The sequence below is a fragment of the Rhipicephalus sanguineus genome, chromosome 7 (genome assembly GCF_013339695.2).
Source record: "Rhipicephalus sanguineus isolate Rsan-2018 chromosome 7, BIME_Rsan_1.4, whole genome shotgun sequence".
Lineage (NCBI taxonomy): Eukaryota > Metazoa > Arthropoda > Arachnida > Ixodida > Ixodidae > Rhipicephalus > Rhipicephalus sanguineus.
The window spans coordinates 11,829,974-11,855,232 of record NC_051182.1 but is presented as its reverse complement, the minus strand read 5'-3'; the positions used below and the strand labels follow the sequence as shown (position 1 = coordinate 11,855,232).

General features: G+C 49.0%; 1 protein-coding gene across 1 annotated transcript in view; it reads right to left on the bottom strand.

Annotated features, from left to right (window-relative positions):
- The window catches only part of LOC119399292 (beta-hexosaminidase subunit alpha), a 589,231-nt gene that overhangs the window by 326,781 nt on the left and 237,191 nt on the right, over window positions 1-25,259 (bottom strand). The window contains exon 5 of the mRNA XM_049417726.1: window positions 10,696-10,804. Within this exon, the coding sequence (XP_049273683.1) occupies window positions 10,696-10,804 (109 nt within the window). The remainder of the gene's footprint in view (window positions 1-10,695; window positions 10,805-25,259) is intronic.

Genomic DNA, 25,259 nt, shown 5'->3' with positions numbered 1-25,259 from the left:
TTTAAATTCTTCCAAGATGAATCAACAGTCCCCATATGTGCAGGAACCCAGCGGATTTTGATCTCTTGGTTGTCCATCGCACCAATCAGTTGGGCAGCACTTCTGGTTACAAAGCCTTTGTGAAGTGTCTAATAGCCATCTTAGAGTCACTGAGTCACTGTAAATTCGCGTCCACGTATTATTCCTTGAAGCCAATGCTACTGCCACTTGTTCCGCGACGATAGCATCTTTAGTCATGATTATAATAGCGTCCCGAGTGAGTCCATCTGAATCTACTACTACTGCCGTAAAGGCTTTCTTTCCTCTTACCAATGCAGCATCTACAAAAGCCGAATGTTGCCTGCACTGTTCTATCTTCTGCAGGAGAGCTTTGGCCCTTGCCTTTCTTCTTTTGTGGTTGTGCACCGGGTGCATATATATAGGGAAAGGCGTTGTCTTAATTAGCTCTCTTGTGCTATCTTTTAGCTCTACTTTATCATCATCTGAATCTCTGGATTCGGTTGGGTACCACCCTAGCTCTTCAAGTATTGTTCTACCTGGCCTTGTTCCAGAGAGCCTCTCTCTGTAGGCAATTTGCTGAGCTTCAGTTATCTCGGCTATTGTGTTGTGGAGCCCAAGTTTCATTTTTTATCATCTGGTGTACCAACCGGCAATCCCACTGTTGTTTTGACAAGCCTTTTAATTAATCGGTTCAACTTGCTTATTTCTGTATGTGTCCATTTAAGCGTACTAGCTACATAGGAGAAGTGACACAAGGCGAAAGCATGGACCAGTCTCATGGCGCTGTCCTCTCCCAACCCTCTGTGTCTGTTAGTAGTTCTCCTGAGGAGTCTTATTACCTCCTCAGTCTTGCTAGCGAGGTGTAGTATTGTTCTTCCATTTGTCTCGTTTGCCTCCAGGAATAACCCGAAGACTCTAATGGAATCGACTTGCTTAATGGATTTGCCAGCCTTTGTGGTTAGCACTAACCCGGGTTCTTCTTCAGGAACATATCCCCGCGGTTTTCTACCCCTTCTCCCGTTATTGAGTACTAGGCGTTCAGACTTGTCAGCAGATCATTCGAGTCCAATGTCGTCTAAAATGGACTATACCTCATAAATTTTCTCCTGAAGCCTGCTTTCCGCCTGTCCCATACTTCCTTCAGCGCTCCATATAGCCACATCATCCGCATAAATTGTGAAGTGAATGCCATCTATCATTTTTAATCCTTTTGCCACTTTTGGCATGGCAAGGCTGAAAAGCATAGGCGACAGGACCGACACTTGTGGCGTTCCTCTGTCACCCAGATGCATCTTCTTTGATTTAATATCCCGGAATCAAAGGTGTGCTGAGCAATCACTAAGAAAGACTTTAACCACTTCATAGTCTTCTGCCCAATCCCAGTTCTCAAATGACCTCAAGTATTGCTCCGTGCTTAATTCTGTCAAAAGCTTTTTCTATGTACAACCCGAAGAGAGCCCTAGTGTTCTTTGGGTTGGCTAAGAGCCGTTTATGTTTGACTAGCAACATGGCATCTTGTGTGGACAAGCCTGGTCTGAAACCAATCAGGTTATACGGTAGGATGTCATTGTCCTCCACATATTTTGCTAATCTTTCAATTTGACATGCTCCATTGTCTTCCCTAGATATGATGTCAGCGAAATTAGCCTGAGGTTGTCCAAGTTGAGCTATTTACCCGGCTTTGGTATTAAGATAGTATTGGCCGTCTTCCATTCTTCTGGATATACCCCATCCTTCCATAACTCATTAATGTAGTGGCGAGATATTTTATGGAGTCGTCATCCAGATTCTTAAGCAATCTGTTGGAGATGTCATCTGGGTCAGCTGCTGACCTATTATTCAAATCATACAGTGCCGTGCGCACCTCACTTTCTGTGAATTCCCGGTCCATAAAGTTGCATTCTGCTCCTAAGTAATCCGGGTAACTTACTTTTTGTGCCTCTTTCCTGAGGGGCAAGTATTTAGCTGCCAATTGCTTCATTATGCTCTCTGCGCTTGCAGTCTGACGTTCCTGATGTACTAGCTTCGCCACTGCCGTACGTCTATTCAATTTAGTGCCTTTTTCATTGAGCAGATGTCTCAGCAGATTCCATTTGTCTCCGCGTTTTATCCTTCCATCTACACAGTTACAAACCTCATTCCATTGTTGTTTCGGCAAATAACGGGCATGCTTCTCGATATCCCTGCTGAGTGGAGCAATTGGCTTCCTAAGTCTTCTGTTCAAGCACTGAGGCTCCCATGTCTGTAAAATTGGTTGCTTGGTTTCTTTCGAATGCGCCAATCTACTGTCCATCTGATCGACCGCTTCCTCTGCTTCCATAGCATTAGTTGCTGCTTGAAGTCAGCTTTAAGTTGAGCTATCCAATCTGGTGGTCTGATTTGCCCATTTCCTTCTGTTTATGCTCTGTCCTGTCTGATTTTTCTAAACTGGTCCCAGTCTATGTATCTGAAGTATTTTACTTCCACTTCCATCATTTCCAACATTATGCGTAGATTATAGTGGTCGCTCCCCAGATCCGCGCCCGAGTTGGTCCACTCTGCCCTGGGTAAGTCAGAAGTAAATGTTAAGTCCGGAGTCCTGTCCCTACACGTGGAGGTGCCACACCTAGTAGGAAAGGCGGGGTCTGTGATAAGAGACAGGCCTAGATCCGTGGCAAGATGCCAGATTCCTTCTCCTTTCTTAGTATTCAAGCCGTAACCCCAAGATTGGTGTGGGGCGTTGAAGTCCCCTCCTATTATTAGGGGCGCAGTTCTGGCTGCCCCCGTGGCCTTAATAAAAATTGTTCTAAAGCTCTGTCACATTTCGCTGGGACTGCTATATATGTTGAGGCTGAACGAGCTGTGCGCTTTACCTCTTTGCCTTTTTAGAACCGCTTTCATCACTATATATATTCAATTTTGGTAGCCCCTAATTTTAGGTCATGCTCAATGTAGAGAACTTTCTTGTCAATTAGGGTGGCTATTTCCTTGCCCGGTTCTTTGCCTTTACAGATCGCTTTAAAGCCGGACAGCCGGATCTTCTCCGCTTGAGTTCCCTGCAGCAGTATTAATTTTGGTCTATTTTCAACCGTTTTAATTATCTGTGCTAGTGGCGCTTTTTTTGCTGAAATCCTTGCAATTCCACTGCCACACACTAAATCTCTTTCTGCTACCCATTATTATTGCCATTACCCCCGGACTTGCTCACCCAGTCATTGTTCTCTTGACTGTACTACCTAGCGCTCCTGGGAGTGACCTAACGGTTTCGGCTTCTGAGGGCATATATTCATCATCCTCACCTTGGGCCTCCACCGTTTTCAGCCTTTTCTCGGATGTTAACGTCCACTTCCATGTTTTATCCACCTTAAGATTTACTCTGTCTACCGTGTCCTTTAGATCTCTGATCGCATTCTTGATCCCCTCCAGAACAGAGCACATCGGTTCCACCTCTGGGACTACAGCTCTCTTTTTGGGCGCTGGTGGGCCTTCTTCCTCCTGGCTGTTACTTCTACTCAAAGGCTTAGGTACTGCTGCATTGCCGCTTTCTACCCTCAACACTTTGTTCATTTCCTGCATTGGCTTCTTAAGTTCTTCATTAGCTTTCTGTAATAATATAACCTCTCTGATCAGCTGTTCTACTCTGGCATCATTACTTACTCTGTACCTGCGAGGCCATCGCCCCGTTACCTGCGGCTTTCACAGTACCTTTGACTTTCTCGGCCCAGGTCACTCCTGGCTCCTTTTTCTTGTTTGTCTTCAGCTCCTGCTCCTCGAACCGTAGGTGCCCCTCCCGAGACCTGGAACGGTTTCTTCCTCTCGATGTTGAACGGTGTCTTGATCTCGACCTGCTTCTTGAGCGTGAGCGCTTCCAGGCGCCAGGAGGGGTTCTCTTCGTTGGTTGAGCCGATTCACTTTCGGTGTCCACTTTGAAGCGTTCTCTTCTGCGTACTCTCACTATGTATGTTATTTGGTACCGCTGCTTGCAAGCCTTGTCACCTGTGGGGTGAGCTTCACCGCAGAACTTCGCATTTGGGAGAGCATATGTGATCTTTCCCTGGGTCTTGCATGCCACATCCCCTGCACTGCACAACATCAGGCGTGGGACAAACGTCAGATCTGTGTCCTATTCTTCCACATGCGTAGCATACGTCAAATTGCTTCCTGCACAGATAGCACCTCACTAGGGTTTACCCGTATTCGATGACATTGGGCATCCTCAGTCCGTCAAAAAGCACAATAACCGAGCCCGTTGCCTTGATACGCTGTGCAGCCAACGCCGCTGGGTTGTATTCATGTACAATCATTTTCGTGATCACATTTTGACTGTCGCTGAGGTACACTCTTCTCGCTCGTGTAGTCGTCTTGTCTTCTTGTGTCCCGTCCATTTGCGCTCAATCTATTACAAAATGCACCAACACGCCCAACAGAGCGTTCTCATGACCCCTTTGTACGTAGAGTGGGGGGCCGTTTCATAAGCGCTCACTTCATATTCCGTCTCCATGATCGTAACAGACTTGATTCTCACATACCTTTCGGCAAGATCGGAGTCCGGAGTACTAACCAGCACGATGTTCTGCGTGAAGTTGGGGCTGACGATGTGCCCCTTCGCTTGGTCTGCTGTAAGTCCGGCCGCCTCGACTATCGCTTCTCCAATAGCTGTAGTGCTTAGCGCTAGCTGTTGGGCCAGTTGGTGCATTATGAACTTGAAAAATGGGTACCAGCGAAAACACTGAAAACACGTACACAAGAAGAAGGCGTAGTGCTGTCTTTGTTCAGATTGAGGCCTTCCCGAGGTCTAACGATGATTTTCCTGTGCTCCTCCGGCAGCTGCGGCATCCTTGACGCCTTCACAATCCCGCGCTTGAGCTTCTCTGCCCCAGGGGCACCTTTGTTGGCGATCTCCTTTCCTTGCAATTCTTGGGTCAAACTAGCGGTTCCACCACGCGGTAAGCTGCATTCAAAGCGTCGTGGAACGCGAAGGGGAGTACTACGCGCGTCGTGTGTTCCCTCTAGCCTGATCGGTAATTCTCACAGCGCGAGCGGGGAACGCGGTTGATAGGCTCGTGAGGGGGGGGGTAACGTAGGAGAGGAGGGAGAGACGGGGAGGGGACGCACATGCGCTTGCGCTTATCGTGGTGTTGCGCAGGAGAGAATGAGGCGCGCCAGAGGGGAGGGGCGTAGGAGAGGAGAGAAGGGGGAGGAGGATGCGCATGCGCAGTAAAGGCTCATTCACACCGAAGGCGGGGCGGCCAAAGCGGCAAAGCGGTGAGGCGCAAAGCGGGAAAACCTCCTCTCCAGGCGGCGAAAGCGGGGCGGAAAACGAGGCGGCAGGTCCGATCGCTCTCGGACCAATTTATTGCCGCTCGCCGCTACTCGCCGCTTTGGCGCAGCCAATCAGAACGCGCTGCGGCGGTGGCGCGGCGGTGGTGCGGGTGTCTCTTTGGAAGAAGCCGTGCCACGTGATAGCGACACGTGCGCTAACGCGCGAGAGGCCCCGCCTCCTCGGCCGCGCGGGCAGCCAAGAGAACCATGCGGTCTGAACAGGTACGCGCGCTCGCCACCTCGCCGCCTTGAAAAGCCCGCTTGGCCGCTTTGCCGCCCCGCCTTCGGTGTGAATGTACCTTAAGAGTCCTCACGCCGCACACCACCACCGGATTGAACTCCGCCATAAGCTGCTTCGCATCTAAAATGAGTAGCCAAAAGACCACGCGTATACACTCGGGCATACAAAGAACACGTGCATTTTCGAGGAAATAAAAGGAAAACATATCAATGTATATAAAGATCATCCCGGTGGACACAATCAGTAAGTGCATTCCTTTCGTCCATTCTCAAGCCCCACCTCTCTGGCTCCCCACTCATTTGTTCGTGAAGCATAGTGAGAGGGGGAGGCTTCAAAAGGGATATGCGTTGGAATAAAAGGAAACCATATAAATGTATATATAGATAAACTCGGTGGACACAATCAGTAAGTACATTCCTTTCGTCCATTCTCAAGCCCCGCCTTTCCGGCTCCCCACTCATTTGTTCGTGAAGCATAGTGAGAGGGGGAGGCTTCAAAAGAAGGAATATGCGCTTAAAAAAGAGTATACAGACTATGTGCATCAGGAGAGTCTACTGTAGTTTAATATAAACAAATTATCACTCCATAATACATGCACACAATACAAGCGAAATGGAAAAAACGCATGTTAGACAAAAGCAAGAATTCCAAATATGATATCGTGAAGTATGATGCAACGCAACTAAGAACAAATGCTTTTTTTTTCACTCAATAATAGCTTTAGCGGTGTCACTTCAGTTACGATCATGATCCATGCAATCGAAAGTTCCTGCTTCACTGCGATATTATGCAGCGCGCATGATTTCGCGATTTGTATACAACGATTACCTCGCACGGCGTTTTTTCATAGCAAGGAATTCGTGCATCGAGCGTGGGATTCACGCGACGGGCACTTCAACATGGCACATCATTTTGAGCTGGTACAACTGAATTCCGTTAATACGATGCAACTGCCCCAATAAGCACACGTCAGATAATCACACACGCACCGGCTGACGACAATTATTTTCTCATAATGTCAGATCACTGCATATTCTCCACACCAGGTTTGTTTGCTTTCGCATTGTATTGCGCTAACGGGTTATGTTGGTCGCTTTTTTTCTCTGACGCTTCGTCCGTACATACGTCACTCATATAGGCGCGGAGCACGGCGCATATCACAATAGATCACCAAGATTCCCACGTTGCGAGCTCCAAGTAACACACACACGGACATGTGTCAACTCTAATGCCATGGCTTTTGCGGGCGGTAAATCGTACACAGATGAGCACATTCCGACTTCAGTTTCACCTCACTGCACATGAATGAACGCGATGACAATCGCCGATGTGGTGACCCTCAGGCGATATGCTTGAGGTATCCGAGCGATGAAGGGAACACACGCGCTGTTGCAACTTGACGCTGCCGAAACGACGGAACGCGCTAAAGCGTTGTACAACACTCCGAGCTGCCGCGGCGTAGGTGCAGTTGAAACGCGGCACAGTCACAAGCTTCTACTGCATCGAATGACGACCGTCGAGGATGATGCTGGGTACGTGCGGATAACAGCACGAAGGAGCTTCTTCTGGAAGTAATAAACCCCGCAGGAAATTCGAATTGACGGATCTCGGCCTCGATGCAGCGGTAGCACGCCTCTCGTCGCGAACGGCCATGTTGCATTTTAGGAGCTTGCTCCTAATGCTCGCGCCTTGTCCGTTGTCGCCGATGTGTACACTCTCCTGCGATTTCAAGAATGCTCACTAGATGGCGCGCCGCCGCTCAAGGCGGCGCACACCACGCTCGCGCATGCGCTAGTTAGATGGGTGACCGCTAGAGGGCCGCGCCTCTCGTTTGGCGCTCGCGTTTGTCGCTCTTTCTTTCTCTTCGCCAGGAGCACATTTAGTGAACACTATTCGTTGCCGCTCCGCAGCATGAACACCCCAGCCAAGGCGGGGTGTTCATGCTGCTGCGCGGCGGGCTCGCCGCCCAGGCCCTGCGGTGAGAGCCCGGGAGGCCAAAGAGAAGAGGGCTAATGTATATATAACAACGTTGTCACGTCTATATATGATGGTAGAGGAATGTGTACGGAGGATTAGCGGGTTTCCCGATCACCTTCGAGCAAGCTCCTCTAGCATGATTCACTTCGTGGATATGGCGGTGATTTTTTTTTCATTGGTTTGTCTTAGCCATTACGTCATCGTAAAGAGCGGCCGTAGTTGGACCCGCATAATACAAATGGACAGCGGTACAGTTTACTTTTTATTCTTAGCTTGTCACTGACTATAGGAGAGGTGGGAACGCTTGGTTTCAGCGCAAGTTTCTGTATCTGGAGTTTGGAGAACAGTGTCGCGTCAGTGACTGTCTGATTTTTAACTCAAAGCTCTCTCTGCGCTGGGAATCAATGTAGAAACAACCTAGCACCATCCAACGACAGCATAGCCACAAGCTAGAAGCAACCTGTAAACGGCATCACCTAGCTAGGGCGTAGAAACAATCTAGAAGCAACCAGATTAGTCTTGAGAATCGTCGAGTTTCGCTGTTTGAAGCCTTGCGCGGCTTAGTGGAAGCTTCGCTAATTTTTGTTTCCTCTAAAAACTGCATCGCTTAGTTTTTATTGCGATAGCAATTATATGGACACTCTCGGCTGATTTTTGCCGTCGGCTTCGCCGTCGCCATGATGTCCCGTATATGTATGTATACATATATAAAAACCACGAAGAAAAATAATTTAGAAATGCTTTCCGAAGCACGGAATCGAACGGGCGACCTCTCGCTCCGCTGCGCACGGCGTTAGAGAGCTAGACCACGAAGAGTACCGTCTTTCAGCTTGCTAATGGCGAGCTATTTATATAGACCATTTACTTCAGCGTGCTTTCTTGCTCACCAGCGAGATGGCGCGAGGGGCGCGCTTTAAAGGTCATCGCACCGCTCGCAGCGTTGCGCGCGCACCTCCGTGCACTTCGCCCTACAGGGCGTGGTCGCCTGCGTGCGCGCTTATCCCGTGGAGGGAGGAGGGGGGGTTGTATGTTCTGGGCTTTCACCACGATATCCGCGCTGAAGTTATAGAGCGTACGAAGGTCACTTCGCTCGCTGCAGCGGTCGTGTTTGCGAAACGAGCCCGCTGTTCAAACAGAAATAAGTAACAACTGTGACACTTGATAGTTCGCGCTCGTCCTGTGTGTCTTCTTTTCGTGCGTCCTCTGCGCTTGCGCGACGCGCTGGAAATTTCGAGCTGCTTTCCGTTCTTCGCGTTACATTCCTATTTGTTGCTATCGCATTCATTTATTCACCGTTGAGGCGAAACTGTGACTTTTTTTGGATGATGTAAGAGGGAGTGAGGTTGGCCGAAGTGGATACGAGGAGCAGCGAAAGGGCGAAATTGAACGGCGTCTCGTTGAACACTCTAACAGAAAAGGTGTCTTCTTTGCAACACATGTGACTCTCCCATGTATAACTCCCTTTAGAGAGGCACGCTGACTCTCTTTAGGAGACTCGTGGAATGTATGACTCTCTTTAAAAAGGCACGCTAACTCTCTTTTGGAGAGTCGTGCGTGCCACGACTCTCCTAAAGAGAGTCAACCTGACTCTCTAAAGAGAGTTATACATAGGAGAGTCACATGTGTAGCAAAGAAGAGTGAAAGGACACTTTATTTTTCTTATAGTGAACGGTAACTATTTCGCGCTTTACTCGATGTGGGCGGAGATGAAGACCGTATAGTGTTGACGGTGGTCTTGGTACAAGGCTCCGCGGGAAAAATCTCACATGAACCCTCGACACGCATCTTGCTGGCGCTTGCGGGAACAGCATAGTGTACGACCACGATAGCCGCAATATTAGCTCGTAGGTTGAGACGATCTTTAGGGAAGGCACTAGATGGGGTTTGGTGCACCGAGACACAACACAGTCGCATGGGCAGATGAGGACTGAGGCGGCAGTGTCGGCAAGCTCGCGTGCGGCGTGGCCGCAACGGACGCGTATATTGGTGGCAGCAAGGTCGAGTTCACGTTGCTTGAATACGCGGTAGCAACTTGCGCGAATGTTGGAGGGAGGTGAGAGGCAGTGCGTTGCGTGTGCGCCGAGTGGGTCCAGGACGTTAGCTCCTCCCTGGTGACATCACGCAGCGCCGCACCACAAGGGTGAGTGCGACTTACTGAAGGCAGTGAAAATCCCATTGATCGTGATTCCTCACGTGTGAGTGCCCTTATCATGCCTCGTAGCTCTGGCTCCGCCGAAGAACGGGTTTCGTCGCTGTGTCGTTGTACGTGAACGGACTCGAACTGTTCGAGGCGCTGACACCTTGTGATAGCAGCAGCGACGGTAGCCGGATTTTTGATGGCAGCAGCATTGAATGCAACAGTTGCGATACCCTTGAGAATGTGCGTACCCTGTCCGACTCTGAAGAATTCGCACGTCGGTAGAGCACAAGAACATCCTCTATGTAAGATTTGTACGACTCGCCAAGATGTTGTTTGCGGGCTTCGACGGTTTCTCGGCGAAAGTAAAATGGGCGGCCGGTGGGCTAAATACTTGGCGAAGCTGCTGTTTAATGGTAGCTCAGTCGGTGATGTCAACCTGGTGGCTGACGAACCACGTGTTTGCACAAACCCGTCAGGTACAAGCAGACGTGATTTAACGTGAAGGTATCGTCCCCCTGAATAGCAGAACTTAGGCGTGCGTTATCGCCCAGCCAGACCTCCACATCTCCGCCGCAAGGAACAGTGAAGAGATGGGATTCACGCTGGCGGCTGTTATGCGAAAAGGCGTGCCATGCGGTGCCGGAGCGGGGACGGTAGCAGCACCCACCTGCTTGTGCTGCGACATATTGCCGGACAGATGGCACAAACGGCGGCCTGAGCGAAGCTCCAGGAAGTAAAGCGGGCTAGCATAGAACGGAGGACCGAGGAGCAACATCCACAACGCATGAGGTCCTAATTGGGCAGATGCTTATTTGGCACGAGAACCTGGCAGCGAACAGGCAGGGTGGACCCAGACACAATGATGATCGTGAGGCATGGAGATGAGGATGGAATGGCAAGCGTACGATGATGATAATAATTTACAGGTGAAGAAGATGTGTAAACCAAACGCTCACAATATTTGCAAAGGACGTTATTTATGGCCTAAATGATTTAACGTCGCGACAGAGACTAAGAAGATGGTGCAATTCCTCACCGGGTGTATCGAATTCTACCATGACGCGGATGCCTCTGGACGCTGCCATGTTGATCACATACTGTACGTCAGTGGGCCTGTATACGTGCGTTTCGGGATCATAGGCACCCTGAAAATAAAGACACACCCATTTTTTATTCCAAACACTCATCAATGTGCTAAAAGGGGCGTATTGTTCAATAATTTTTCAGGGCTGGAATTAATACTACAAAGCGCATGAGAGGCGACATCACATGAAAATAACTGCCTCAAGGGACCAAATAGAGTATGCTGAGCAGTCACAACTGATCAGTAAAAGTAACGTCAGCGACATACGAAACTAAACGTAAAAGGGGTAGAGGCAGCAGTGAAAAATGGCGGCAGCATCAAGGCAGTCAAACAAAAAGTGTACTAGCAACACCGCCGTACTAGCAGTAGCTGTGGAAGAAAGGCAGGGTGTGTCCAGATACGATCGAACACCAGGTTGATATCTGGGGTTTAACGTCCCAAAACCACGATATGATTATGAGAGACGCCGTAGTGGAGGGCTCCGGAAATTTCGACCACCTGGGGTTCTTTAACGTGCACCTAAATCTAAGCACACGGGCCTCAACATTTTCGCCTCCATCGAAAATGCAGCCGCCGCGGCCGGGATTCGATCCCGCGACCTTCGGGTCAGCAGGCGAGCGCCGTAACCACTAGACCACGTGGCGGGGCCGAACACCAGGTCCCGGTCACCATTCCCGATTTTGATGAAATTTACTGTAGGCCTAGGAAGTAGACCCAGAACAATGGTTTTGAAGTTAGTGTTGTGAAAAGATATTTTGCTCGCCTGAAAAAAAAACTGTATGTAAATCATGGCCGCAAGTAACACTTCTCTGCCAATTTCGCGATTTTTGAACTCTGAGTGCACCCATTGAAAAAACGCTGCACTTCATGGTCGCAGTATTTATTCCGATTGGGGAACAAGTGGTATGCAATCTTATGAATCTCTAAATTTCCTTACCTGTCGAAGCACTTTCGAAGAAAGAAATCACAAACATGGCAAATCGCGCAATATACCTGTATTTCAGGAATTTATTGCTGCAAACAAGTTAAACTGAGGAAAATAAAAATCGGTACGTAATACTTTTGATTTTTGCGCTCTCTTTAAAAATAATTTCCATGGTTTTATCGCGCTCCGGTTCACTCCATAATTGTACTCAAACGTGATTCCCCAAAAACATCCCAGTTTGAAAACAGTGTTCTCAAAAAGGTCATTTTTCTTATTTTTTCAAATCTATCTGATTGAAGTCAAGGACGTCATCTACTATTCTGCGTAAGAAAAAGAAAAACGTCGCATTATTTTGTTTGCTAACAAGTTACAATGCGTCACGTGTAACGAAGTTAGCCTAGCAGCAGCGCCGTTTGTGTGCTGACCATCGAATATAAGTTGTTCAAAATAATTGTATGCGACATATTCAGCAGCTCCACGACAATAAGTGCGCAGCCAGGTGTTGTGGTTCAGCAAGCTTCGTCCCACGACCAGCCGCTTGATAAACTCGCAGCAGCGGCTGCTCGATGCTGCGGGCGCACGCATTACATGAGCGCTGCTTCGACTGCAGAAGACGCGCCAAACTACGCTCAGATGACGAAAGATTAAGCGCCTACAAAATACATATTATACAACGAAAACACTGCGGACAATATTGAAGTTAGCGCGTTCAGTACAGCACGCATGTATTTTTTCCCTGCTGTTTTGTCCGAAGCCGCAAAATATCGTGATAAGCGCGCGGCTTGCGTTGAATAATATGTCTGCGGACGCACAAGAATACAGTATTGTAAAAGCGGTGCTTTAATAAAGCAGAGGACTTGGACACACTTCTGGTCACAGCTGGCTGACACAAGTGTTCTTTGGCACGAGATGGAGAACGAGTGCAGTTTGAGTTGTTAGTAGAGCACCAAGTCGGGCTGGTTGGTTTAGATTCATAATGGCGACTAAAACTGCGCTAAGAACAAAAAGATAAAGACGAGGAAAACAGGACTCGCGCAGACTCACAACTGAACGTTTAATGTTTCAAGGATGACATATATACACAGTTAACATTTCATGAAATAAGATCATTGGACACAGATATGTCTACGTCACAGAGTGGCACCTAAATATTTCAGCTCACAATCGGCAAGAGATACGGAAGGTTCACTTATACACCCCCGTGTAATGTTAATCTTGAAAGCCTCGAACAACTCGCGTGTGCACCGGTCCTTGTGACGAAACAAAATCTTGGCTTTATTCACAAGCGGTTGGCACAACTCCTTGCTGCCTACTTTACACTCCCTAGAGTGTTTGGACACGTGCGAGTAGCCATCTGTAGAAGAATTCCTAAGATGCTCTTTCAGCCGAATATTTATACACCTCCCCGTTTGTCTCACGTACACCTGCCCACAAGAAAAAGGAAATTCATAAACTACTGCGCAGGCGCATGTGACAAACCTGGACCTTTGTTCAATGCTGCAAACAAAAGGGCTGTAATTAGGTGTTTTGTCAATGGCATTCATTACCGTGGCCCACAGTCGCGACATTTTCTGAGGCGCCGAAAACACAACGTTCCCACCGTAGCGTTGAGCTACGTTCTTCAAGTTATGAGCTACCTTATGCTGATACGAGAAAACCGCAAAGCCCCCACCCTCGTTAGCGCGATTTCGGGGTGACTGTGTGCCGTTGTTTTTAAACTGCTTAATTAGTTTTTCGCAGGTTGCTGCAATTATAGGTAAAGGATAACCGCATGCATTTGCACACTTTCCGTCACTGCATGCGCGCAAGACTTCAGCACCGCAGCATCGATGCAAGAAAGAGCAATTCCATTCTTAACTAATTTTGAATGCCCAGAGGAGAAATTTAGCGGACTTTTCTGAGACCTAGGTTGATATAGCCAGCATGTATGGGACAATTCAAAACGAAGCCGAATGTCTAGGAACTGCAACTCGTTGTTACTAGGAAGCTCAGTCGTAAACCTAAGGCCTAGGCCCGATTCGCTAAAGACTTGCTTAGCTTGAAAAACTCTTTCTTCAAGCCCGCCTTCAGCTGCAATGATCAGGTGGTCGTCCACAAAGCGGAAAGTACGAGAAGCAGTACTCCCTAAACACCCAGAAACGGTTCTATCCACTTTAGATAAAAATATATCGCTAAGCACAGGGGCGACCCGAGACCCTATGCACACCCCTGACTTCTGGAGGTAGTACTGGCCTCGCCAGCACACGTATGTGGATGATAAATACATGCTCAGTAGTTCCAGAAAACCTTGAAGAGAAAGGCCGCACTGTGCGACAAAAGATTGCTCATCATTGTACTGCGTAATGCACTCCTTCACAGCAACCATAAGTTCTCTTTGCGGGATGGCATAAAATAGATCCTCAACGTGTAAGCTGAACGGTTGGCACCCTCCTGGCCGAATTGGACACCAAAAATCGATCTTCAAGTTTCAGTTTCGCGAGGTGCTCCTGAAGGTAGCCCGCCACAACACATTGCCATGTATCCCTTTCGAAAACTATTGAACGAAAAGTCATGCCTACTTTATGAGATTTCACTGAGAAGAAAAGTTGTAGAGACAACCCAGCACTGTTTTTAACAGAGGTGCGCAACTTACAAAGGTTCAAGTCCTCCAACAGCGCCAGGGCACGGTTCTTTACATTACTGCACTTCGATGGGGCGGGAATAAAGTTTTTTTTCCAGAGCGGTATGTGCTCTCTCTAAATACAAGGCTTCCGGAATCACCACGAACCCTCCCTCCTTATCGGACTGAAGAAGGCAGAGGCTCGAAGTGGTGAAATGGTTCACAAGCTGCTGAACGTTCACCGAGTCTCGTGCTCTTGCTGGCGCACCCTTGAGTACCTCGATACATTCCTGCGTGCACCGCAGACGGACGTCATCTGGCACACGGCGGGAAATACTTATTCTAAAAAGACAGGGCGTGCAAACACGGACACATACTTCTAGCCATATTAAGCTTCTCTGTTGGTGAAGGTGATGGTTCCTGGCAAAATTTAGGGCCCAACTGGAGTATTCTTTTCAGATGCTCTGGAACGGCCACACCCCCCTCGCACACAACTGTTTCTTGCGGTGTACCCGATTTGTCTTTCCTTTTTCTGGGCAGACAGGGAAAGTAGACGCCCAGAGAAGTTCCGTAGCTTTCGCTGCTGCACGTTTCCAGCCCTTGAAGTCCCTGTAACGACGCCGCGGGTCCTCGTCACACTTGCCACAAGCCACATAAAGGCAGTCCTGAAAGAAGCGTGTTTGCCTCCACCATTCTGACCGCATGATGCGATTCACCCTTCGTGCTAGACCGTCGTAGGCATGTATAACAGCTTTATTTTGATGTTAATGACTTGCTTTTGTGTCATAAGTTGCTGAAAGGTTGAGCCTAATTATCTTCAGGCCATTAGAAGAGAGGAAGCAACACATGAGTGTGGTACTGAAGGTGCTCACTTCAAAATTGCCGGCAGAGTTTTTGCTGTATATTATGGCTTTTGTTGGCACTTAGGAGAAAAATAACTTTCAGAGTGATGCATTCCTTCTCTCATTCGTCCTCTAAGGTTAGCTTGGTGCGCAAGCGGTACTCATCCGCACCCGATGATGATGATTGGAAACATTTATTGAAAACAAAAGAGAGGTGCAGCCCTTAAGGGGCTCCGCAATGAGTGGAATCCCTATTCCGGGACCCCATTGGTATCAGCCGCTAGCTTAGCCCTTCGGACCAAGGCCTTTTGGGTCTGAAGATCCGAGCAACTGAGCAGGGCGGCCTGCCACTCCTCTCGGGTTGGGTTAGGGTTGGGAGGAAGAGCTGAGTTATGCTGGCAAGCCCAAACCATGTGGTAAGTGTCAGCGACCTCCCCACAGTATTTGCACTTGCTAGTGAAGGAAGAATCGAAATGTTTCAAGATTGCCGGGCACAATAAAGTTTTAGTGAAAAGTCGTAGCAAGATGCGTTCATTAGCCTTGCCCAGCCCCTTTGCAGGAGGTGGGTATTGACGATGCTTATCTCTGTAATAGGTTGTGATGTCTTTGAATGTAAGGAGATAGCCGCCTTCGGGTTTCAGGTACTCAGGATCTAAGTGGGACGCCCGGTGAATGAGTGCTCGGGCCGCCGTGTTCGCGGCTTCATTCCCCATTAGGCCCTGGCGGCCTTTAGTCCAGACTAGGCAATGAGGGGTAGGATCGATTCCCCGGTTGCTATAGTTCTGCAATATTCTTTCCGCTAGTGGTGTGACCCAACCAGCCTGATAATTTCGACATGCCCCACGCGAGTCAGTTATGATACATTGAGATCGGGGATCAGAGGCAGCTAGGGCAATAGCTGCTTCTTCCGCTTGTGTTGTGCCCGGGGCTTTGAAAGTGAGCCCATCTACTTGCTTTTCCTCGTAGATAACCGCTGCCTTATACCAGCCCCCGTGGCATGAACCGGCCCCCTCTACATAGAAGACTCCATGTTTGTTGCCATAGTGACAATGCAACGCGTCCGCCCTCGCCTGGCGACGACCAATATGGTCTTCCCTATCCATTTCTGTGGGGAGGGGTCGAACTCTGACGGCGCGTCTCCAGAGTTCGGGCACTCGGCCCGTTCCTGCGTGTGAAAGTCATGTTTCAAGTGGAGCCGGTCCACCAAATGTCCCGATTTTGTCTGTGTTACACTTTTATATTGGTTCGTGAGGCGTGCTTCCTTGAGCTCCTGAAAGGTGTTCACCGCTCCCAAAGCGAGAATTCTCGCGTTAGAAGTTGCGACAGGGAGGTCAAGGGCCCTCTTCATCACTTTGCGGACGATCACCTCGACTTTGTCTTTATCACGCTTCCGCAGATAGAGATAGGGGACCGAATATAAAATTCGGCTGATCACAAACGCATGAGCTAGCCGCACAGCGTCCTGGCTTTGTAATCCCCCTTTCTTGTTGGAGACGCGTCGGACCATTTGGCCCACTTGGTCCCCAACCTTGCGGAGCTTTTCTAGTGTTGTGTCGACTCTTGTTTGATTGTGAATAAAGAGTGCGAGAATTCGGATCTCCTTGGCTTCGCGAATGGGGCCACTAGCCAAAGAGAGACGCAGTTTTGTGGTGTCCTTAGGCGATGGTCTAAGATGCACAAATTCTGATTTGTTTGGCGCACACTGGAGTCCGCAGCGCTCTGCGTAGCGATCCACTACGTGAGCGGCTGCTTGAAGACTTTCCTCCACATGTCGGATGTTTCCCTCTGTGGCCCAGATGGTGATATCGTCGGCGTACAGCGCGTGCTGCACGCCGCCAATACCCTTTAGCTGGGCCAGGAGATGTACCATCGCAAGGTTAAAGAATAGAGGGAAAAGCACAGCGCCACGTGGCGTCCCCCTTGTGCCCAATGCGTAAGGTCCATATTCATTGTCTTGGATTCTGACGAGCGCGGCTCTATCTGTCAAGAAATCCTTTATATAATTGAATGTGTTTGTGCCACAGTGTGTCTCACTAAGATGTGTTAATATAGTGCTGTGTTTAATGTTGCCGAAGGCTCCCTTTAGATCAAAGGCCAGGACGACCTTGTCACTCTGAGGGTGCTCCGTTGGTTGTAATATGTCATGACTGAGTTGTAATAATATGTCTTGTGCGGACTTGTGTGGACGGAAGCCGAACATGGTTTCTGCAAACATGTTACGATTTTCCAAATAATCGGAGAGCCTTTCTCGCACCATCGCCTCCATTAGTTTGCCCACACACGATGTGAGCGAGATAGGTCTCAGGTTGTCCGTATTAATTTCCTTCCCTGCTTTTGAAATGAAAGTGACAAGTGATGTTTTCCAATCGAGCGGTACAGGAGTCTCCCCTTTCCATATCGTATTAATGTAGTTAAGAAGGACCTCATACTCGCGATCAGGGAGGTTGGCCAGCAGTTTCACTGTGACTTTGTCCCGACCGGGGGCAGGGCCTCTCTTCATTTTGGCTAAGGCCGCCTTGAGGTCGTAGAGGTGGAACGGCTTATCCATCTCTTCATTATCTCTGCCTGTATAGAGATATGCCTGACCTCGAGGGTCCGGTTTGGTGCAGAGATACTTGTCCTTTAAGGTCTCTGCCAGCTGTGTTGTTGTGACGTGGAAATTGTGTAAAGCGCGTTGTAATTGTTTCTGGGTTTCTCCTCGCGATTTAGCGGGGTCACTCAAGCTGCGGAAGAGCTTCCATGTATTTTTCACCGAAATCTGTCGGGCTGCCATGTTACATCGATCATTCCAGTTGGAAGCAGCTAACTGAGAGGCATACTCGGAAGCCTGTTGGGTAAGATCTGTTACACGTCTTTTCAGCGTTCTGTTGTGCTTTTGTCCTTTCCATCTTTTTGTAAGACTGCGGCGAGCTTCCTAGAGATGGAGCAAATGATTATCCACCGCTGGGAAGTCCTCCATCGTCTGTATACATTTCCCATGTCTCTTGATTGTTGTCATGAGATTTTGAGCTTACGAACTGTATCCATTGTCGATAAGACTGATCTTTGGCAGGGACTTACGGAAACTAGTCCAGTCTGGCAGTTTGGCGCGAGTTGATGGCCTTTTTAGGGGCCGCGTATGAATCATGGTGTTAAGGATGCAGTGATCGCTTCCTAGCGTGTCTTCGGTGTTGTACCACTCAATGTGTTGTATGTATTTGGAAAGCGTGATATTGGGACAGGTGTCCCGAGTCACAGAGTTTCCTAGACGTGTTGGTTGTGCTTGGTCAGTCTGGAGGATTATGCCTAGCGTGAAAATGAGCTCCGCTAGCTTTCTACCATGCACTTCCTCCTTCTTGTAATCCCACACCTCGCTAGGAGCATTGAAATCTCCTACAATGAGTAGGGGATCCCGACCAGCTATCTTCAGTGCCCGGTTGAAGATGTCTGCAAAAGTTACGCCTTTTAGCTTCGGCGGACAATATATGTTAAGTATGTGTATTTGTGCGTCGGAGCGCCGCAGGGATAACACTGTGACCATGGTGTACGAATATGTTATTTGCAGGTCGAGGTCTACCTCTTGTGCCGTGTACGCTTTGTGCACGAGGATGCAAGTAGATGGATATCGCTGAAATGTAATGTAGCCTGAAATTTTGGCTGAGGCCCCGGGATCCTGTAGAGCCACGATGGCTGCTAGAAATTGGAATGTTTCTAAGTAGAGGCGAAAATGAGCGCGCTTAGCGGGATCCTTAAAGCCCCTACAATTCCACTGTACGATTGACAGGGGTTCCTGCCTTGAGTTAGCTCGCTTCTGTCGAGGTCCCTGCGCCATGATTAGCACTACTAGAAGCTTGCTGCCTCTCCGCTACCCGAGGGGTAGGAATGAGCCGGACGTCTTCGGTAGCATCCTCATCAATATTGCGGCAAACTTTGGAGGGGCAACCCACCTCTTTTACGGGTCCAGCCCGCCTAAACAATTTAGGACTAGCCTGAATTCAGGACTTGACATTTTGGGTCACCGCCGCGGTGATTTGCTGAGTGAATGTAGTCACTAGCTGTTGCATTTGTGCCTGCATTATTTGCGCAATCATTGTTGGCAGCGGTGCCATTTGCTCGGTGGCACTTTTTTTGAGAGCCGTCATGCGGATTTCCAAGTTGTTGATAAGAGGGCCATATGTCACAGGTCCCATGCCCGAGCACAGTGAGGCCGATTCGTCGCCGCTATCCAGAGTACCTGGTAAAGGCGGCTCTGCCCTAACGTTTTGCAGTGCAATGACCTTCCGTGCTAGCTGCTCATTTTTAGTTCGAAGAAGTGCTATCTCTTTCTTGAGTTCAAGTTCTAGAGGTGAGGCGGAGGAGGAGGCGACCCCTGCCCAGGTGCTCATCTTGGATGTTGTGGCCGCGTTGCTGGTGTCAAGGGGCGAGAAGTCCCCTTCCAGGGAAATTGGTGTCTTGACAATTTGTCCAGATGCGTTCCGGTTATTCTTCTTAGATGTCTTGTTTTCGGGAGCAGGCCCGGTGGCTTGTCCGGACTTGCCCGATGACAAACCTCCGTAGCCGGAAGCCTTGCTCGTCTTGTTTCTAAGGGCCCCTTGTTGGTTTCCTGGGCGTTGAAGCCGGCGGAATTTTCCCTTGCAGTTTGCGGAGCCGATGAGATGGGCCTCCCCACAAACCATGCACAAAGGGGCACACTCGTGTTCAGCTAGGCCCTGCTCGGAGGCGCCTACTTTCTGGCCACAATAGCCACACGTTGCAACATCTGGATGTGGGCAATTGTCTATCCAGTGACCGATAGGTCCACAGCGATGGCAGGCTGGGACGGTCTTCTTATATTCCCTAACAACTCTGCATTCACAGTTGTAGCGTACGTAGCGGGGCAGTCTCCGGCCCACGAAAGTGAGCACAGCCACGTTAGATGTTCCAAGCTTTCGCACGAAGGCCAGTTCACCCTCGCGCCCCACCACCTTGCCTTTAAGTGATGCCGTTGTCTCATCTGCTCGCATGGTCATGACGCCTCGGCACACCTCTCCATTGAGTTTGATATGGCCCCGCAGAGGAACGGAGCCACATCCTATGTTGAGGTTCCAATCACGCGCTAGGTTGTTTGCTGCCTCCACATGTTGCGTCCCGCAGAGAATCAAGTTCTGTGTCCACACTGGCCAAACGTTGAGGGTAGCGGCAGCTTCGCCGCCGACGTACTGGGCGATGGCAGCGCCCAGATCTCCAGTTTGGAAGGCCGTCTTAAGCTGCACAGTTTCACGGGGCTTCAGCACCCCGATGATATCATCTGCGCTAATCTTGGGAGTTTCACGTGGGGGCCACTTAATCAGCTTACTCTTCGGCTGTACAGCGCGAGCACGGCCGTTGGAGGCGAGGCCATCGGGGTTCCCGGCAGCCGGCTTTGGCATCATCTTGCGGTGGGCAGCTTTCCGTCCTAGAACCGCGAGCTGGAAAAGGCCTTCATCTTCGATATTGGTGGGTCCATTTTCTGTGGCTGCAGCTTGTTGCACATCAATTACAGTGCACGCCATGGCGGCTGGGTCGTAGCCGCGTTGGGTAGCGGTCACCATCGTACGGAGTCTTCGGGGAAGGTCCCGCACCGCCGGTGTCCAAGCTAACCTCAGAGGAGGTTAGCAACTCCCGGCGTGGCGAAAAGACAAATCGGGCGACAAAATGGTTAAATTTCGGCCCACCTGCGTCGGATCGGTGTCAGCCGGTTCCTCTTGATGTTAGGACGAAGTTCTCAACGCTTTCAGAAGGGTAACATCGAAATTTCCACGGTCAGTGGCAAAACTTTCCGGAGCCGACGCGCCGTACGTCCGATCTCAGCGACGCAAGCACCGCACTCGAAGCGGCACCCATTTAATGTGAGCGCCCGCAGATTTCAGCGGCCGCTGCTGCGTGTTTGTCAAGTGGCTGATCGCAAGACAAAACTTGCTGAACCATGACACCTAGTTGCGATTTTGTGCTGCTTTGTGATTATGTCACGTACAATTATTTCGAACAACTTATGTTCCATTTTCAGCACAGAACGAACGGCGCGGCCGCTAGGCTGACTTGTTCACATGTGACGCATTATAACTTGTTAGCAACATAAGCAATGCGACGTTTTTTTACGCAGAATGCCAGATGACGCCCTTTACTTCACTCAGAGATATATATAAAAAAAATAAAAATGGCCTTTTTGAGAAAATTATTTTCAAACGTCGGCGTTTCTGGTAAACCGCTTACGTTTCATCACAATTATGGAGTGAAGCGAGATAAAAACACAAAACTTATTTTCAAAGCGAGCCAAATATGAAAGTTAATATGTACTGATTGTTATTATCCTCAGTTTAACTTGTTGGCTGCAATAAATTTCTGAAATTCGGGTATTTTGTGCGATTTGCCACGTTTGTAATTCTTTTTCTTCAAAAGTGCGTCGATAGGTAAGAAAAATATTAGACTCAAATGATTTTATTTCACTTGTTCTTTGAAGGGAATAAATAATGTCATAAGAACTGCACTGTTTTTCCACTGGGTGCGCTGAAAATTCAGATATCGCGATATTGGCTGAAAAGTGTTCTTTTCAGCCCAAGTTTATATGTATATTTTTTTTCAGGCGGCCAAAGTCTTTTTCCAGAGCTAACTTCGAAACCATTGTTCTGGATCTAACGCCAAGGCCTATAGTAAATATCATCAAAAACGGGAATGGTGAGCGGGACGTTGTGTTATATCTCATCTGGACACACCCAGTAGGGAATGCTGTTAACAATTTCAACCCCTTCTGGCTCCAATTATGATGAACTGTCTGCAAATGTGTACTCGATATTGCATTACAAGAAAGCAAGTGCAGTAATTTGTTGTTTTGTGCGAGTTTCAGTAATTCACACAAATTAGTGTAAACTAGACACTTAAGATGCAATAAGTAATGTTCGATTTTAGTTTCAAGCAATAGCGCGGCTCTTTTGTAGAACACCTGCTATTTAAGCAGACGGCCTGGGCTCGATTCTCATTCCGACTGGTGTTTCAATAATTATTTCATTTGCATCTGTCTCAGCTTTCGGTCACGGACAAGATGATGAGTTTCCGCTCACAACCAATGACACCGACGCCGACACCAGAATTCCTGCGAAACACTATATGAATGTCATATAGTGGGAGGAGTCTTTTAAACGCATGTAGTTATTGCGTGGCAAAAGTGTAGAATCACGCCAGGCGCCAAAACATGCGAATTGCGCAAAGTGCGCGTGTATTAAAGGCCCGCCCATTACAAAGCCCTCGCACATATTTAACCACAACCATCAGCAAAAGCACCAACAATGTGAGCAGCTGCGCATGTTCGGGTGTTGCCTTATAGACGCGTAGTGGGGCCTTCACTGATTCGCAAAATGAAGGATTATGGCGTAGTGGGCGTTTTACATAGGCATTCTAGGATAGTTGGAAACGGCCACTATTACGCGCACAGACGATCGTTTTCTTGCGGCACGGCTGAAGCATCCACCGAGAACCGACGGAGGCTAGCAAGTGAGAAGGCGATGCGCACGGGGCTTTTAGATGTGAAGCATCTTATAGCGGAGTTCAATCCGGTGGTGGTGGTGTGCGGCGCGACCACCCTTACTACACATGCGCAAACCCTCTCCACTTCCCCTCTCCACTCCCCCTCCCCTCTCCCCTCCCCTTTCCCCTCTCCTATCAATTTCCCTCCCCTTTCCCTTTCCCCTCACCCTCTCCACTTCCCCTCTCCACTCCTCCTCTCCTCTCCCCTCTCCCTTTCCCATTTCCCTTACCCCTCCCCCTCTACTTAACCCTCTTGCCTCGCCCTCTCCACATCACCTCTCCCCTTCCCTTTCCCCTCCCCTTTCTCTTCCCCCCTCTCCACACCTCCTCTCTCCTCCCCTCTCCCCTTCCCCCTCCCCTCTTCCTTTCCCTTGCCCCACTCCTTTCCACCTCTCCACTTCCCCTCTCCCTTTTCCCCCTCACCACTCCACCTTTGAAACGCGGGCTCTACATGCCGAAGCACTGCTTCGCATCGCCTCATGGTCCCCTTTAGCGGGAGATGGTGTGATTTTTTTTATTGTTATATTAGTTTCGAGGAAAGAAAAATACTAAATTTGACGTTCGTACTAAAAGGAGGCACGTCGAACTGCCCGTCGAACATCGTGATGCCGTCAGCAAAGTGATCGGCTGCAGTAAGTAATACGCAGAACGTTGAGGTTGGTCAAGACACATTGACTATGCAGAAGCTCGATTTCGTCCCATGCGCAATTATTCCCGCCCTTTCATGGCCATTAGTCCCGAAAATGGCAATAACAACTTGCGTCTCTATATGTGGATATTGCGCGTCGAACGGTCAATGAGTGTGAAGATGGTTGAGCACTTTTGCTCAGAACAGCACAACTCAAAAACTAGTCACCCTATTTTGACTGAAAGCAAAATAGGTTATGACTCTCGTCTTATGCGATTCTAATAGAGTTTGACCAGCCAACCGAAAACCCTAGCATAACTTCCCATGCGGTTTGAAAGGCCTGACAAGGAATGAGCCATGGAAAACCGGCAGCGGACGACGGTATAACAAGTGACTTAATTAAAAGTGGAGCGCACCTCCTATTTAAAAATATGGCGACACTCTGCGCATCACGCCTTAAAAATAGAACGTTCCAGAGAGTTGAAAAACACCATTATTTCACCAAATCACAAGAAGGGAGACAAAAGAAGGGGGATCTTAAAGGGCCCCTGTAAGTAGGTCTATGTCTTGTAATCACGGAATGACACCGTAACTGCTCCAACGTGATGTCCAATTAATCATGGCAAGCGTTAATTATGGTCATTTTTGGTGTAGGTTCAAAACGCGCGCCGAAAAGGATAAGAAACTAGCGCCGCGCCGCGGCAGTCGCGCCTCGGGGCACGCGTGATGACGTGCGCTCAGTATTGCGTGACGTCAGCCACGCGCTTGTTGAACTGCCAGTTGGAGAACACACATACGGAGAGCTCACGCTGCCTGCCGACACGTACCGAAGAAGGAGAAGGTGGGAGGAGCAAAGAGCAAAGATGCTTCGCAATATACCACAGTGCACCGCGCATATTTCTGTCTGTGACGTCGACAACACTTGCTCTACCTCTGCAACGTCACAAGGGGCCTACGTCTACGTCATACTAGTGCTTATGTTGATAGGAGTTCAAAATTCAGATGAGCGCTCAGGCTTACTTAAAAAGCGAATAAAAATATACTAAAGGCAACGCTCGTCACTCATAATCGGTCAGAAGTGCCCCCGCATGCAGGACTATCAAACAACACAAGCATCTCGAGTTTCCAAATTCGGTGTCAGGGCTCCTTTAAGGGCTTGTTTCTGCTTTGCTGGACACAACATTAATTGGAACTAACAGACGAGAGAGAGAGAAGAAATAATAGAGAAGGAACAGACGAGAAAGCCAAGGAAAGTATAGTGGGTGTTATTTGTAGTAATTATGATGTAGGTGTGAAGAAAGTAAAGTGGGCGAAAAGATAACTTGCCGCTAGTAGGGCAGAACCTACCAACTTCGAATAACGCGTCTGACGCTCTCCGACTGAGCTACCGCAGCGGTCATCCTCCCATCCCCTTTATGGGGTATATATGTTCATTTAAACCAAGAAGTGTTAGTTAGCGCCGCTAGTAGCCTTGACGGCTCTTTCTCTGACTGCTGGAGTCACGAAGCACGTGATCATTTTATGAGCTGGCAGCTGACCAGTAATGCCTCGCATACTACCTGAATAATAATGATATCTGTGGTTTAACGTCCCAAAACCACGATATAATTATGAGAGACGCCGTAGTGGAGGGCTCCGGAACTTTCGACCACCTGAGGTTCTTTAACGTGCACCTAAATCTAAGTACACGGGCCTCAAACATTTTCGCCTCCATCGAAAATGCAGCCGCCGCGGCCGGGATTCGGTCCCTTGACCTTCGGGTCAGCAGTCGAGCGCCATAACCAATGGACCACCGTGGCGGAGCACTACCTGAAGGCATTCACTCTGCAAAAAAATTGCACCATCTCCCGCTAAAGGGAACCATGTGTGGATGCGAAGCAACGGGGAGATGGTTGGCTTGAGCGGGAGATGGTGTAATTTTTAGGGGCGAAGCTCTTTAAGGCGGCACCCGTTCGTCCCTCGTAGTCGTAGTCGTAGTAGTCGTAGTGCGTAACCAGTCTTACG